The sequence below is a fragment of the Xyrauchen texanus genome, chromosome 41 (genome assembly GCF_025860055.1).
Source record: "Xyrauchen texanus isolate HMW12.3.18 chromosome 41, RBS_HiC_50CHRs, whole genome shotgun sequence".
NCBI classification, from domain to species: domain Eukaryota; kingdom Metazoa; phylum Chordata; class Actinopteri; order Cypriniformes; family Catostomidae; genus Xyrauchen; species Xyrauchen texanus.
The window spans coordinates 4080174-4098253 of record NC_068316.1 but is presented as its reverse complement, the minus strand read 5'-3'; the positions used below and the strand labels follow the sequence as shown (position 1 = coordinate 4098253).

Here is an 18080-nt window from a genome sequence, read left to right as displayed (position 1 = left end):
AAATTTCATTTTTAAAAAGGTAATAATTGTCGAGAATGTAACAAAACAGTAAAAAATAATGTGCACGCAATGTATATACACATGCAGTAACATAAATTTACCCTCATGTTATCATTTTCACGTGTCAGTTGCTGGATTCTGGGGGTCATTTTAGAGTTGTGTGTGTGTGTGTGTGTGTGTGTGTGGCCGATCATTTCCTCTCATTCAGACTGTCCTTGACTCTGCTGTGCTCACCGTTCTCACATGCACACACACACTCACACAGTCACTAATACACTGATGCGCTCATATACTATATGAGTTAAATAGGTTTACGTTTTTATTTAATATTACACTTACATCAGCCCTGCCCACAGTGAAATGTGATTTTAATAACATACTCAGGATAGCTCTGTATTATAAACTAATATATTATATATAAAGGTACCACAGGCACGGGTTAGCACATGTTGTGTCTATTGTATACTGAATATCTAACATCGTTCCAACATTTCATATGTTTGTCTTTGATAAAGTTGTGAGCAATTTCAGATCATCTCCTTTGATGACATTATTAGCCACAATGGCAGCTTGCAAGTTATAGCCTAATGTTGAAATATAATAACATCAGATGAATTGTCATATGTGAATGGAGATGAATGAGCTACAGAAGACCTGTACCGCAATGTAAAAAAAAAAAAAAAAAAATGCTATTATTTCAAGATTAAAGTCGAAATGTTTCGAGATTAAAGTCGAAGCTTTTCGAGATTAAAGTCGAAATGTTTCGAGAATAAAGTCGAAGCTTTTCGAGATTAAAGTCGAAATGTTTCGAGAATAAAGTCGTAACATATATTCTGAATATTCTCTTTCCGAAGTATGCTCCAAACGTTTTCGATTCTTTGATTATGATTGCTTGAACCGTATAAGAAACTCCGGTTAAAAGCAAATTCATCAGTAGCATTTCTTCGAAGAACGATTTGCATCTGCTCCATAGCAACGTTTTCAGTCCCACGATCGGCACGGATTCTTCTAGGACAACCATCTCTATTCTTTACTGTCTCAATGAAATATGTTGCAATGACTTTCGGGTCATTATTGGTGAAATACACTTTCAACCACATCACATTACGTGAGAATCCATCAACACATCCATTAATGCAGAGGCCGTACGGTTTAAGCTTGTCATACGAGTCAACGTGCCACATAAAGTTTGGACCAGGATTGTGGTACCTCCTCCGGCGGAGTCTTCGTGCTCGTCTATACGCAAGATTGCGGTTTGACTTGAACACAGAGGCCCTGTGTAAAAAGGGACAGCAGTGCCTTTATTGTCTTAGAAAATTGAGATCATTTAATATAGACAAGACACTGATGGAACTGTTCTATAAGTCTTATATAGAGCCAGTGTTGTCCTTTTCCATTAGCTGCTGGTTTGGAAATCTTAGTGTGAAATACAAAAATGCACTAAATAAATTAGTCAGAAACAGTGGGAAGATCATAGGCAAAGAGCAAAGATGCTTGACAGGTCTGTTCAACAGAAATGTTTTGAGTCGAGCACACTCTGTGATTTTAGACAGTGAACACTTCTTATACCCAGAGTTCTCCATGCTGCCCTCAGGTCGTCGTTATCGATTACCAAAGATTAAAAATAATCGATATAAATTCTCCTTTGTTCCGAGTGCAATTAGACTACTAAATAAGTCTTAAAGGTATTTATTAAGGGTTTTTATATTTTTTTATTCTATATTTTATGTATTTATTGTATTTGAAATCCTTAATGTGTATTGCTATTGCTATTATGATGTATTGTATGTGTCAGTTTGTGTCTGTTTATCTGTGCTGCACCCAAATTGCCCATAAGGGATCTTAATATAGCTTGACTTGACGCCATCTGGGTCGAGAACACTCAATAGTAACCGCACTGTTTCCCTCTTCACCGTAAATCCATTCTGGATACATTTTAAGTGCATCATTCTGTATCCAATCATTTGGCCGGATCCCGTGATTTCCTCAGATATAAAGCTGGCTACCTCCATCCAGTCTGAAAAGTGTTTTCGCCTGTAAAGTCTATTCCGGCGCAGTATGTTTTGTAACGTCCTAAGACAAATGGTAATGCCATGTTGGTAGATTAGCACCTGTAGAATTTCCTTTTGTTGAAAGCCCAGATAAAATTAAAAAGCTACTATTATGTTTAGATCCATGTCAGAAGCAGTTTGACTTCACTAAGAATATATGTTACGACTTTATTCTCGAAACATTTCGACTTTAATCTCGAAAAGCTTCGACTTTATTCTCGAAACATTTCGACTTTAATCTCGAAATAATAGCATATTTTTTTTTTTTTTTTTTACATTGCGGTACAGGTCTTCCGTAATGAGCAGCCAGAAGCCATTCAAATAATTTTTGGTACCAAATGACCAGGCCTGCATGGAATCTCCACGTTTACACAAAACTGGAACACCTGTCATTCTACTCATCTCGTCTCTTCACATATTAATCAATTACACATTTTATTAATTATCTATTTATTAAATATGTAGGTGAATCTCATGAAAACTGTTAAGAACATACAGTACTGTATGCTTAAAAGTTTTAGGAAGTGAAAAATTGTGGCATGAATAATATTTATTTATCAATTAATTTCATAAAAAGTGTGGTAAACATAAAAAACTAATGTCACAATGGAAAAAAATCTAACAGTGTAAATACTTATTTTTTCATTTTATTTTGTTTTCATGAGATTTACCCATTTAAATCCATTTGGCAGAATTCCACATATTCCTCACAATCATCAAAAAACAAAATGGTAACACTTCACAATGAGGTTGTATTTGTTAACAGTAGTTAAAACAAAAGTTAACATGAACTAAGAATGAATAATAGATTTACAGCATTTATTAATCTTGGTAAATATTAATTTCTACATATACTAAAACATATTGTACAGAAAAAGTTGCATTTGTTATGCAACATGAAATAACAATAAACAATAGTATATTTTTAAATTTACATGTACCAAGCTGCTGTAAAAAATGATAATCATTGTTAGTTCATGATAGCCAATGCATAAACTGATGTTAACCCTATAACGCTGCCTGTTTCAAATTTGATACGCTATTTTCTAAAGCCTGTGCATCATTAACATAATCAAAATTTTGCAGTACATCCTGTTGTGGCTGTTTCCAGGCATTTCTTGATGGAAAAATATTTGTAAACATTCTTCCAAAGATTTCCGCTTCTGTATTGAATGCACTCGTTTTTTTGAAAAGTGAAATTTTTGCTGATTTTAATAAAGTAAAAGTGATAGTAATGATTATATTGATACTGATATATTAAAATAAGTGTAATTATTTGCTGAATATAAGCAACTTGTGCTCGGTTCAAATTTTAAATATCATTTTATTGAAAAAGCCCATTGAAATCCATGTATCAAATATGATTCAAAGGGGTTTTGAGGTATATCTCTCAATCACCGTTACATTACAATCACGCCCACCACAAAAACAAAACAAAATAAAAATCACATAGCTTTAAAAATATATTACAAAAATTATGTCAGAATTTTCAAAATGTGAACTAACATTTCTGTTTATTTTTATATATGCAGCCTGCTCTGGCATTTTAAAGATCTCATTCTTTTACATGACAAGCTATTATGTTGTCATCCTACCAAGTTCCTGAGACCCAGTGAAATTTTTTTTTTATTTTTATTTTTTAAATTTCAATTTTGTGGTTGGTGCATGAAATACATATGATAAAAATTGTTTATTGAATTTTTTTTTTTTTATTATTCTTATTGTATTTGATGTGCTGAATTGGACTGTGATACATTTCAGTCCATATTTATAGACAAAGGAGATACAAACCACTGTATTATGTATGGGCTAAGATAAACTTAACAAATGTCCTACACAAAAATGAATGGCTGGGCCTCAGGAGGAAAATGACCTTTAAAGCTTAATGTATCAAATATGATACATAAAACAAAAAGAAAATGTGTTTTATGATGTCTTTTTATAGCTTGTCCAATGGTACAAAAAAACTGTATTTTCTGACAATTCTTTCATATGTCAGGCTTTACAGCGTTAATGAATACAACCTTATTGTAAAGTGTTACCGAAAAATTAAAGTGTGCAGATTCCATGTTGGTCTGTAAATTACTTTATTTAATTGACCTTGAGACCATTATTCATTGTAGTTATTCATTAACATTTTTAAAATCTAAAATTGCTGCTTTATGTTTCGTAAAACTATATTAGATACATGTGCATATAAATGTGCTTCTACTTTTTCATAAGTGCATTTATGACCATAAATGTGTCAAGATCCAGCTTGATCTCTTTCTGCTGTTAGATTTATGTCTCATGAATCTTTACCGTGACATCCGCAGTTCTACTTCCAAGTCTCGTAAATATTCCATTTAGTACGAAGATCATTTCCGTCACTTTCGCAGTCACATGATCACTCTTTAGCATGAAGTACAAGGAGATCCGTTTCGTATAAAAATATAGAAATCCTGTTCCCATGCGTTTGTATCCCTCTGGTGTAAATATCCATCACGTCGTTTTGTCTCAAATGGATAAGATGTCTTTGCGTGTCAGCACGGTGACTCCACATAGTCATTATCAAGGCGTGGTCGGAAGGGCGTGGTCAATGATCGACTGATGACAATGACAGATGGCGACAAACAGTCGTCGCGACGATGCAGAATATTCCAGATTAGCATGGCAGCTGCTAGCGTTGCAAACAGGCATGCAGTGATGTTGATGTAGCATGAGAAGGACAAGTGAGTGTTGGGACCGATCCTGTAGAACGTCACAAGTCCGATCACCAGAACAAAACCTGCAGAAAGACAGACAGGACTTAGTTTCAGAAACTCAACGGTTGACCAGTAGTTTGCTTTGTGTGCGAATAAATCCAATTTTTGGACACATTACAATGTAAAGAATACATCTTTAAATTCTTGTCACTGCAATGAGAGATATGGGGTATACAGTAGGTCTGTCACGATTATGAAATTTGTCTGACGATTAATTGTCATAAATGAATTGTGTTTAACGCTTTAATTGTTTGTTTTGTACTCACTCAGTTTGAGTACTTCGGTTTAGACAAGTCATGCATTTTGACTTCAAACACTTTAGACATGTTTTTTTAAAGTTCTGTCCTCTCGTTTGTATGCAGCTGTGTTTTGTTCTGTTGTTAATATCTCTGTGGTTGTTCGATTTTAGCAAAGCAATGCAAATTCTTGCTTGAGCGCCCCATCTCGCGAGATGTGGCTACGTGAACTGCTGCTCTCGTGCACTCTCATAAACGCGCACAGGACATCAGTGGTCAGTGAACATTTTGACTAAGTAATAAATTTGATTTAGATTTGTTTCACAGCAAACTTTATTGAACGTATGCGTTCAGAACTAGGCATGTGTTGCATGGAATTCTTTTTTAGATTTCTGAATGATACTTTTGCATCATTTGAAGATTGAAGAGATGGTCACCATCCACTTCCATTGTATGACATCAGCGAGAAGAACATTTAAAAAAAAAAATCCCCTTTGTTTATCGAAAAAGAAAGTCATATGAGTTTAGAACAACTTGAGTGTTAACTTTTATTCATATTTTTTTTTTAAATGTAAGAAAAAAATCTTCTGTAAGGCTTTAAAACTTAAAAATAATATATTAATTATGAAGCAATTTTCATATATCTTTTTAGTCTTCTTATAGTCACATTTTTCTTTTCTTTTTGGAACCCAGTCAGCTTGAAATATTCTATAATGTAATATAATATATTATTAGTTTAGTTTAAAATGATTCCAAAGTAATATATTTATGTCTTAAATTCTTTACTTTCACGCATTATTTGAAGTCTTTCAATGGAAATATTGGAAATATTGATATTATCGCAAGGATTAGTGCTTTTAACAGTTTCCTCAACCGATTGGTATATTTTGGAGCAGATTAAAAGTGTATAATCGTTATAAATCAGGCCCAGGTCTGAATTTCTCATTTTCTGACCCCTGAAAATCAAATTCCCACCTTTAGTGTCATTGAACAGTAAATCATCTTGCTGTTTGGATCTTTTGAACTTGATCACATTGAAGGAGAAGCAGATGCTAAAAACATCCTAACCAAATTAACCAGAACACATGTGCATTACAACCGCTAGATTGAGGTCAGTATTGTTTTAATTAATGATTAGAATGGAAAAAAAGTGCAAAAATATTTTATAATAAATGTTATAAAAGGCTCTAATGTTTTTTTAAGATAAATATTAGTAGTATTTGTTACTGTATTTCTTGTAGTTACTGTAGTGACACGTGGATAAACAAAGCGTACCCTAGCTATGTGTATACCTATATGTATATCCCATTTTGGTCTCAGGGCTATGTCAGATTATGGATTTACCTGCTTCTAAACATTACATAAATCAAGCAAACTGTGATCAGTCGCTTTACATGTTGGTCAGATGGCTTCGGTCTGTTTAAGTGGGCGATTCATGGCCAGAGTAAGCTTCAAACCGCACCAGACTTTATGCTAATAACATCATCACTTCCTCAGTCACACAGATCATTTTTGTTTTGTTAATTCATCACAGCTATTACGAAGTCAAGTGTTTAATTCTCAGCCCTTTGGACTGGTTTGGATTGGTTTTATGTTGGTTTTGGCTGGTTTTGATTGATGCGAGTTGTACATCTTCGACTTCCTGTAAGAACTGCGAGCACACATGTTATTAATAACTGCAGCTTGAAAACAAAACAGTAGATTCCCAGAAATACAGAATGTAGAGGATGTGAGATGAATTCAGGGCAGGAGAGCAGCGAAATGGAAAAAGTCACAGATTTCAGATCACATTACGTTTGTGTGTGTGCGAGTGTTTAATTTAGCCAGAGAGTCGTCTGTTCTTTCTGTTTTTTATTCTGAATGCAGCTGTTTTTGGCCCGGTGTCATCTCTTTTCCTTCCTCCACTCTTCTATCCTTCCATTCTTCCTCCCTTCCCTCCTTTTCATTCAGTTTAATCTGACGATTCTTATTCACAAACACTTACATTTGAACTGGAACATGGTGTACAATAACAGTCTAGATTAATTTTATTTTAGGAACAGCTGTTTGTTTCTGTGTCAATTCTGACATATCTCTCCCTGTGTCTCTCTCTCCGTGTTTCTCAGGAACTGTTTAATCTCTCATTTTTATTGTATCTTAGTCTATAACAAAACAGCATGTTTTACTTGTTTTACTGATTTGAAGTGACTTGAGATGACATTGATTTCCTGTCAGCCATCACCGATTAATCCTCAGATGATAGAATCAAGGAATTATAACAATTGAAACACATGCTCTCTATTTTTCCTGTAATATTAATTCTCTAACAAAATGACGAAATTATGTTTCATAATTGACACAATATAATAGTTGTCAGGAAAATTCATGTATGGAGCTTTTATAAATCAACAGCAATAGCAATATGATAAAAGGCTCTAATATTTAATAAATAATTAAATAAAATATAGTAATAATAATTAACATTCTTCTACCAAGTAAAGTCACAGGGGGTTCATACAGAGAAAATAAAGTTAACATATTTGACATTATTGTTTTATTTGTATTTTTTTATTCTATTAACAGCTCTTGTTTTTAATAGTGAGAAATAAAAACAAAAATGGGCATATAGTTTTGTGATTTTAAAAAATCACAATTTGTGTTCATTTGTGAAATTTGTGTTCATCTTTTCTTTCTTAACAGTGCACACTTTTTAGAATAGTTTGTACTTGTGTTGTATCTTTTTAGGAAGTTTTTCCTCGTTTCTTTCGCCCTTTGGTTTGTAAAGCAATATTTTCTGTAAAGCTGCTTTGGAACAATATTTAATGTGAAAAGCCTCAGTTTTGAACTGAAATTTTGTTCTCTTCAGGTCTTTACATCTTACATTACTTGGTAGAAAAAAGATACGCTTTTCAATATGATCGCACAGGAAATCGACATGCAGCTTTCGAATGTTAATGTACCCTGAAATCAACCCTATTCTGTCACCGAATTCACTGTATGATCAGTTTTTTCAACTTAATACAATGTAAATGTTTTTTTTAGATAATATTTTAATAATTTATTTTACCTTAAGTACATTGATATCATGCTTACAGTTTTTCTTACATCATGTATAATGGTCTTTATACATGAAAACAAGCACTGGCGGGCAAAAGTTTGGAATAATGTACAGATTTTGCTCTGGACAGAAATTAGTACTTTTATTCACCAAAGTGGCATTCAACTGATCACAATGTATCAGTCAGGACATTAATAATGTTAATTAAACAACTTCAAAGATTTCTCATCAAAAAATCCTCCACGTGCAGCACTTTTCTAGCTGTCAGTTTGTCCAGATGCTCGGGTGACCTTTCACCCCACACTTCCTGTAGCATTTGCCATAGATGTGTCTGTCTTGTCGGACACTTCTCACACACCTTACAGTCTAACTGATCCCACAAAAGCTCAATGGGGTTAAGATCCATAACACTCTTTTCCAATTATCTGTTGTCCAATGTCTGTGTTTCTTTGCCCACTCGAACCTTTTCTTTTTGTTTTTCTGTTTCAAAAGTGTCTTTTTCTTTGCAATTCTTCCCATAAGACCTCCTGAGTCTTCTCTTTACTGTTGTACATGAAACTGGTGTTGAGCGGGTAGAATTCAATGAAGCTGTCAGCGGAGGACATGTGAGGTGTCTATTTCTCAAACTAGAGACTCTGATGTACTTATCCTCTTGTTTAGTTGTACATCTGGTCTTCCACATCTCTTTCTGTCCTTGTTAGAGTCAGTTGTGCTTTGTCTTTGAAGACTGTAGTGACACCTTTGTATGAAATCTTCAGTTTTTTGGCACTTTAAGCATTGTATAGCCTTCATTCCTCAAAACAATGACTGACTCACAAGTTTCTAGAGAAAGCTGTTTCTTTTTTGCCATTTTTGACCTAATATTGACCTCAAAAACAAACACAAAGACAATGTTAAGCTTAATTTAAAGACCCAAAGTGATTTTCTAGTACCAAATTAACATTTTAGCATGATTACTCGAGGATAAGGTGTTGGAGTGATGCTGCTGTCTAGATTTGATCAAAAATGACTTTCATTAAATAGTGATAGTGCTGTTTTTTACATCAGTAATGTCCTGACTATACTTTGTGATCAGCTGAATGCCACTTTGATGAATTAAAAAAACTATTTCCACCTGAAACAGCAAAATCTGTACATTATCCCAAACTTTTGGCCGCCAGTGTAGCAGCCTTTATATTTTAGGAAGAGGGTCCCATGTAAGGGGATTATCCTATATTTTGACGTCCTTGGCATCAAAAAGTTTATATAAATAGAAGGTTTTTGGTTCGAGCCCCACAAGAAGCGGGCAAAAAAACATCACCATGGTGACCTTGACCTAGGCACTTAACTCCAGTTTACTCCAGGGGGTCATTGTGCCTGTAATAAGTTCATTGTGTGAACGTTGTGGAAACAAATTCCTGTGGGCCTGGACATGTGATCAGCAGTAATTGCTTAGTCAATAGACTTGAACTCTAGTGTGCAGACTGTTGCATTAAGGACAGAGTTTGATATACATCTGGATGTTTATAAAGAGTTGATAGTTTGGCTGAGTCTGATTGGACTTTCCCATTTACTTCAGGGAAGCAGTTTGTGCATATTTATAGTTTATATTGCGGTATAAGAACATAATTGTTTTCATTTTGTCCCACATAGTCTTTCCCTTGAGATTGTGTAAACAGACCCAGTATTGCGGGGACAGTTAATCAGGACACTTGTCTCCTCCACCCATAACACACTCACATAGATTCTGGGGGCTTATAGACCTGTCTTGATGAAACATGCTCTTCCTTGGCATCTCTGTCTTCTATTGGTGTTTCGGTTCTTAAAATATAAATTCCTGTTAAAGTCTATGTCTAATAACTCTGACACTTGGCCGCCCCACGTCTCACTGTCACATGCCCCCTCCCTGTCTTTCCTCTGCTGCTCTGGGTTTGCATAACAGGTAGTTACAGACACTTCCTCGTCCTGAGGAGGGATATCCTGGCGCCTGACTGTCGCTCTGTGGAGCTGCGCGCCTGCCGCTGGTTCTCTAGACCCCGTTTAGCTAAATATAACTATTGTCATGATGAAAACACACACATTCACAAACAGTGTACTCGCATTATTAGCTGTACTGATATATTAACACACCAGTAGATCACCATCATAGCAAAACGTCACAATAGCCGATGGACATCTTTGATAAAAATGAATTAGAGCTTTTTCTAGAATTGAACTATCCAGAGGTCAGTATCTGATTCACAAAATACACAACAGAGAAAAAACACAACACATACACATCGAATCAACATTTAAATTTTAACCCCCACTAATATCCCTCCCCAATCACCAATCCAACCCTGACCCACAATGAACACCCCTGTGGTCACCTATAATAACACACACCAAAAAAAAGGAAAATATAATGAACATACATAATTAAGCTAAACTTCTCTCTCCCTATCCCCTCTCCGAGAGTCCTCCCAACAATGCTAAATAATTACCCCATTTCTTAACAAACCCCAATCTTCTACTTGCCACCTCCTCGAAAACTGCCACCCTCCCCATCTCCGCACACCACTCTGGAAATTATGGCACTCCGTCCAATTTCCATCCCCTTAAAATTATTTGTCTGCATTCATGATACTGGTCAGAACCCAATTTTGTATATGCTTATACCCAAAATGTATGACCGTACCATCACCAAAAATGCAGAGTCTGGGGCAAAGTAAGATTTGAGTGCCCAAAACGTCACACATGCAACTCTGAACCTTCAACCAAAATTCTTGAATCTTATTACACCCCCAAAAAACATGGGTTGTGCCTCCATCTTCTGATTGGCATCACCAGCAGGTGGGTGTGTCTTTAAAACCAAGCCTATACAATCTAGAGTGGGTCCAATAGAATCTATGTTAAATCTTAAATTGCATAAGGCGAACCCTTGCATCTCTAGAATTTTTTTAGAATCCTAGCCCACACTCCCTCCTCTAATACCAAATTTAATCTTTCTCCCATAATCGCTTGAGGGAAGTTGAACCTCCGTCCCCCAGACTCTGAATTAGCAGGGAGAAATATACTAAATTCAAACAGTCTGTGTACACCTATGAGAGCCCCTGTGACAACTTTGCCATCGGATTGCTCAAGTCCGGTGCTTCTATACAAAAATTTGTAAAACAGAATTACAGAACAGAAGATAATCTATAAAACAAACTCCAGCCCATAAGCACACAAAAAACATGTAGATTCATCCACTTAATTGTCTTGAAGGTGTGTGCCTCAAACAAAACAAGCTCCAGCCGCTAGCGGAACCAGCACAAAAAACAAAGAAACAAGAAACATTCACGATGGCCTGTTATCTCGTGCAGACTCAGGAAGAGACCATCTAGGAATTTCACCATATCTCTGCCTTCTTCATGCTCAGAAATTCCAACAATTCAGACATTGTTTTCGCCGGCTACAATTCTCAAGGTCTTCCAATTTTTCCAAAACGGGCTCCAAATCTCCCTTGATCGCTTGCGGGTTAGCAACTAATTCCCTTTCCAATGACTCCAGATAATCAATACATCTCTCGACATCCGCAACTCTTGTAACAACGCAGAGAATTTCGTCTCCATGGAAGTGATCGATCGACGTATTACAGCAAGATCCTCCAAATTCTGTAACGACCTTCGTCAGCATTGCCGACACATTCATCAATTCACGGCAGATTTCTTTCAGTTCACTGTCCAAATTGAGTCCGGGGCTTTCGGCCTGCCTCTGAGGGGAATCAGCTTGAGCACCTAAGTGTCTTTTAATATCTCCAGAGCCCGAGGATTTTGAATTCTTTGATATATTGTCTTCTTCAAACAGTTAAGAATCGGGGTGTATCGAATCTCACCGGTTTATGACACAAATAGTATTAAAACTAACAAAGTGCGCAGAGCTCGCCGATCACACGTCTGCTCCTCGCATGGTGTCACAGGACTCTCTTTGATACAGTGAGTATTTTAACGGTTACGGATTGGCCCCATTCACTTCCATTGTAAGTGTCTCACTGTTACCCAGATTTTTCTTTTTTTAAAGAACTGGAGGGACAAGTCTGAATTAATTTTTGTGGTAATCAATATTATGCCACGAATGCTGTTGATTGAGTTTAACTTGTATTGAAACCAGAATATTCCTTTAAAATGGATGTACTTTTGTTAACAGCCAGGAATGTTCTTTGCCATTCACAACAAGTATTTATATTTTCTTTCTTTGCGCCCTCCTGTGAACTTATGAGACAGTGTTGATTAAAAAAATCTTGTGATCACTAGCTACGTTTTCATCCAAGTTGTGAATTTAATTTATGCGGAAAAACCATAAAATCGAGTAAAGCTACTTTTCCATCCCATGTGTTCAAAAGAACAAAATCGTCACTTCTCGAGAAATTGTAGCCACTGTGACTGTAGACACACAGACAAACACTGTAAATACTTTGTGTGTTCATCTTTTCCTTGCTGTGCGGATCTATATGGGAAAGTGGTGGCTCAGCGGTTAAGGCTCTGGGTTACTGACTTAATGGTTGGGGGTTCAAGCCCCAGCATCGCCAAGATACCACTGTTGGGCCCTTGAGCAAGGCCCTTGACCCTATCTGCTCCAGGGGCGCTGTTTCATGGCTGACCCTGCGCTCTGACCCCAGCTAGTTGGGATATGCGAAAACAACTGCATTTCATTGGCTCTAAAGTTGAATCTTAATCTTAATAAGATATTTTTAAAACGTGTCAATAAACCTGCTCTTTGGCACAGTTTAAGTTTGTATTTGACTTATTTGCTTTGCAAACTCTATGCAGGATTTTGATTTTCCAGACACCGTTATTTGAGATGCAATGATTGGTCCTCTGAGTAGTCCAGTTATGAACGAGTTATTACTTTTTTAAAGCGCATTTTATATTTGTAATAAATTCAATAGGAGTTTATTCTGTAAATGTGTTTCCATCGTAGTTTATGTGCATTTCTTCATATATATATATATAAAAAAAAATTATCCACCTTTACGTTGTTCTATGCAAATTTTAGTTTTTTTATCGCATCTTGGTGTTTTCATCCAGTAGTTTTTATGCGATACCCCCAAATGCACATTAAAATACGTTGATGGAAACCCAGCTACTGATGTCTTCTAACTTTTTCACCTAACTGAAATAATGCCTTAAATTCACATTTTTGTGAACTTTCTCTAGAATTTAGTTTCTTAGCCCTGTTGACAACCCTATTTGGGTCCTCCTTCAATGGTATTCTTTAGTATTTTTAACCCATCTTATTATCCACCAGGTGAAAATTGTAAGTCTGACCTCTCCTTAACAAGCCTCATTATTTGCTGTATCATTCTTGTCTGTTGCACAAACGGTGCAGGACAAGTTAACACATCTATGTCATAAAGTACGCACAAACTGCAAATTCACATGCAATAACCAAAGTGCATGCACAATACAACAAGATGATATATCCACTAGCACGCTTTTATGGTCGTTCAACAACACGTTTTTGAAGAGACATGCCAGCGTACATCCCAGATGGGATTGGATTTAATTTCTCAGTGGGACTCTGGCCAGTGCTCTGTTGTTTCCTGTTGAATTGTTCAGTTCAGGCTGCTGTGCTTTGTTGATGTTTATTCTGTTATGGATCCTCAAAGCTCCATCTTTCCTTTCCCAAAATGCAGAACAACAAACAAAAGTATGTGTCCTATGTGTTTGGTTAAGCAAGTGTTTTAGAGGAATATTCAAGGTTCATTACAAGTTAAGCTCAATTGACAGCATTTGTAGCATAATATTGATTACAACAATTTAGACTTTTTGCGATTACTCTAAGGCACTTACATTGGAAGTCAATGGCGCCAGTCCATAAACATGAAAATACTCACTGTTTCAAACGTATAGCCACAAGACGTAAACTTTATACGTGTTAGCATGATTTTAGTGTGATTGTGAAATTGTAATATTGGATATAACTTTATACAAATTAAGTTTGTGTCTTGTGGCTTTACTTTTGAAACGGTGTATTTTAATGATTAAGGGCTGCTCCATTCACTTCCATTGTAAGTGCATTAGTGTAACCGTGATTTAAAAATAAATAAATAAATAAACGAGTCAAAATTATTCTTATTTTTGTAATCAACATTAATGCCACACATGCTAATGATTGAGCTTAACTTGAACCCGGAATATTCTTTTAAGAATATATTTGTTATTATTTTTATTCTAAAAGACGACTGTCATTTCTGCAATACAGTAATTTTGTACAGTAATTATAGTAATGCAAAAAAGATTAATTGTCCTAAAAATAGGCCTCATTTTCTTACAATAAAATATAGTGTATATCACACTTTTTGCTTGTTTGTTTTTTGTTATTTAAGGAGAAAAATATGGGCATGTTTTTACAGGTTTATGAGATTCATCCATTTACCTGAGAAGTAAATTATGCTAGCAACATTAAGACTTTACATTAAGTTTTTATTTGTTCCATTAGCAGACTTTTTTAACTTGTTTTAAGCATACAATTCATTAAATTCACTCTTAATTTACTGTATCTCATTCTAAGGATGTTTAGATATTTGTATTGGAAGCTAGATTGTGAACAAGCATAGCACAATATGATGTAATCGATTAAGAATAAGATTTATTTGCAATGTGGATCTCCTCAAAGTGTTTTGTATTGGATTTATTCTGAACTTTGACACAGACTGAGCTGTTATGTGTTTGATGTACGTCACTTCATAGTATGCACTCACTGGCCAACTGGAACAGGGCAGCGATGGCCTCTTCCCACCACTGAGAGTCCTGGCTAATGTGACTTATCTCCAGTAACCCAAACAGGAAGATCAGTTGACCCACCGTCAAAGCCACCGTAGCCATCAGGTTACATGCACGCATCATATCAAACTGAACTGAAATCAGAAAACAGAAATATTAGTGATTGTTCAATCTAAAAATTAGATATTGGTTAGCAATATTGTTCTTGTCTGCAGAATTATGTGTAGGTCACAGGGTCAGTGTGTGTGTGTGTGTGTGTTTGTATTTGTGTGGGTGTGTGTGTGTGTGTTGGTAAGAGTTAAGGATCTGAATCATTGTATGGAAGATCCAGGCACAGATGTGTATTCAGAGACACTGCTTTGCCATGTGGGTGTCACATCCTGAAACTCAAAATCCTTCAGCGTGTCCATCCGTTTCCTATTTCTAAATCAGGATAGAAAGACAGACATGCCAGGCTGCATGTTACAAGCCAACAAATGTTAGCTTGTTTGTCTTTAAAGATAGTTGCCATGGCTAAATGCTCGCCAGATGTCTTAAATGATGCCAACTTAAACATGGCACATTAACTTATAACTAAAGAATTCCAGAGATCAGGATCATCATTCTAAATCTATTATCAAAAATGTTGTGATAGTTCACTGAAAATGAAAATTCTGTAATAATTTATTCATGCAATGAAAGTGAATGTTGACTAAGGCTACCATTCTTCTTTGTTTTTTTCCCATGAAAGAAATTCGTATGAGTTTGGAACAACCTGAGGTTGAGTAAATTATGACAAAATTATTATTTTTTTATTTATTTTTCTCTCCAATTTGGAACACCCAATTCCCAATGCGTTCTAAGTCCTCATGGTGGTGTAGTGACTCACCTCAATCCAGGTGGCGGAGGACGAATCTCAGTTGCCTCCACGTCTGAGTCAATCCGCGCATCTTATCACGTGGCTTGTTGAGCACGTTACCACGGAGACCAAGTGTGTGTGGAGGCTTCACGCCATTCTCCGCAGCATCCACGCACAACTCACCACATGCCCCACCGAGAGCGAGAACCACATTATAGCGACCACGAGGAGGTTACCGCATGTGACTCAACCCTCCCTAGCAACCGGGCCAATTTGGTTGCTTAAGAGACCTGGCTAGAGTCACTCAGCACGCCCTGGATTCGAATTTGCAACTCCAGATGTGGTAGTAAGCGTCTTCCCTCGCTGAGCTACCCAGGCCCCCCGACAAAATGATCATATTTAAAGGGAACTATCCCTTTTTAAGAGAGCTATAAAGTTTCAATACAAGTTAAGTTCCATCGACAGCATTTGTTTCATAATGTTTATTACCACAAAATGTATTTCCACTCATCCCTCCTTTTCAAGGTTCCAGTGAGACACTTACAATGGAAGTGAATGGGGCCAATTTTTGGAGGGTTTAAAGGCAAATATTTTAAGCTAATACATTTTTAAAGCAGCTATATTAGTGCTTCTGATAAATATAGTGTATTATTTGAGCTGTAAAGTTTAAATTGTCGTTTTTACTGTGGTTTACGAGTTTACGGCATTTCGTCGTCATTGCAACAAAGTTGCTAAGTAAGATCAACTATAACTTTTTTACACAGAAATGGTTAGTAAGTGATTTTATCACACTAAAATAATATTAACACACATATTGTTTATGTCTTGGGGCTGTACATTTGAAACAGTGGTGCATTTTAACGTTTACTGATTGGCCCCATTCACTTCCATTGTAAGTGTCTCACTGTAACCCAGAGTTTTGCCTTCTTTTAAAGAAAAGGAGGGACGAATCAAAATGATTTTTTGTGGGAATCAACATTATGCCACAAATGCTGTCGATTGAGCTTAACTTGTATTGATTTCTGTATATATAGTTCTTTGATGCATAATTACTAATTACATGTTCAATTTAATAGATTGATAAAAGTAGTTAATGTAGCTCATGCAAAAGTTTGAACATCCCTCCAAATGTTTTACTAGCATTATTAAAGGGATAGTTCACCCAAAAATAATGTCTGCCATCATGAACTCCCCCTCAATTTCTTCCATGGAACACAAAAGGAGATGTTATGCAGAATGTTAGCCTCAGTCACTATTCACTTTTACTGCATCTTATTTTCAATGCAATGAAAGTGAATGGTGACTGAGACTAACATTTTGCATAACATCTCCTTTTGTGTTCCAAAAAATGTATTCAAGAAAATCATACAGGTTTGAATCATGAACAGCAATTATTTGAATGACATTTCTGTCATTTCTACACTTATTTTCTGCTGAAATCTGTCAACCATTACTTTGTTTGCTGCAGAGGTTGTATTAACTTCTATTCCTTTTAGTGAATCCACAAAGAAATAAAAGCATGTTTGTGTTCAAAGTGTTCACAGTTGCATGCACTTCATGAGGACTCACGTTTGACAGTGCTGCGTGATTCCTGTGACCCTGCGAGATCCGATCCCCAGCTGAGCCTATGACAGGGTGCGGGTGTGTGAGTGTGTGTATCCTCGTGCGGACACACTCTCCAAAGCCCGACACTTCGCCGCCGCCCGTCCTCCAGCACTTGTAGCACCCAGTTGGAACTAAACGTGGCCACGTTATTGAGCACCAGAGAAAGCAGGGCCACTGCCGCCGCCACCGCCACCAGCCTGCGCACGGCCATACGCCCCCCCGTACCCTCTGCTCCCTGGCTGGTCCACTCACAGTTCCCCCTTGCCCGCCGGAGCGGATGAAAACTCCAACAAAAGTCCACTCCCGTGGGTAAACGCACACAGTCGCACAGTGAAAGTTTAGCTAGAGGACATCGCCACTCATTCTTGTGTTTTGAGGATGTTTTTGGGACCGATTGGAGTCTTTAGCCCTCTTCCTCAGAGTCAGGGGCTGCAGATGCTCGTAAGGCTGGAAGGTTGACCTCCAAGGCCATCACATACATGCACAAAATGTTCTTGAAATAGTTCCTCTTCTAACTTTATCACAAATGTTGTCCTATTCTGGTCCTCCTTTCTTCCCGAACTCTTGCCGCCCGTCCGATCCTCCCCCTTTCTTGTCCAGATGTCTTCTGGACCCTTTTTTCTCCTCGTCTCCCTGCTGGGAATGCTGCGGAATGCTGAAAGATCTGCGTGATGTGTCTTTTTTCCCCCACACTCTCCCTCTCTATCGAAGACTTGTTTTGAATTGCCGTTATCTCAAATTACTTGTCTTAACTAGTTTCTCATGTTCGAGTGCAGAAATGTGTGTGTTTTATCCCTGAAAAGCCCAGATGAACTGTGAGGAGACAGTGGGGAGTACTTGAGAA

At 36.8% G+C, this 18080-nt stretch overlaps 2 protein-coding genes across 2 annotated transcripts in view; one reads left to right on the top strand and one right to left on the bottom strand.

The window, feature by feature from the left end:
• Positions 1 to 18080, top strand: part of ift140 (intraflagellar transport 140 homolog (Chlamydomonas)) — a 51726-nt gene that overhangs the window by 20798 nt on the left and 12848 nt on the right. The gene's annotated exons all lie outside the window — the stretch shown is intronic.
• Positions 294 to 18049, bottom strand: tmem204 (transmembrane protein 204). The gene is made up of 3 exons (XM_052113895.1): positions 17201 to 18049; positions 14772 to 14927; positions 294 to 4818 (listed from the first exon to the last, which is right to left on the bottom strand). The coding sequence occupies exons 1-3, from the start codon at positions 17445 to 17447 to the stop codon at positions 4574 to 4576; spliced, it is 648 nt and encodes a 215-aa protein (XP_051969855.1). The 5' UTR covers positions 17448 to 18049; the 3' UTR covers positions 294 to 4573.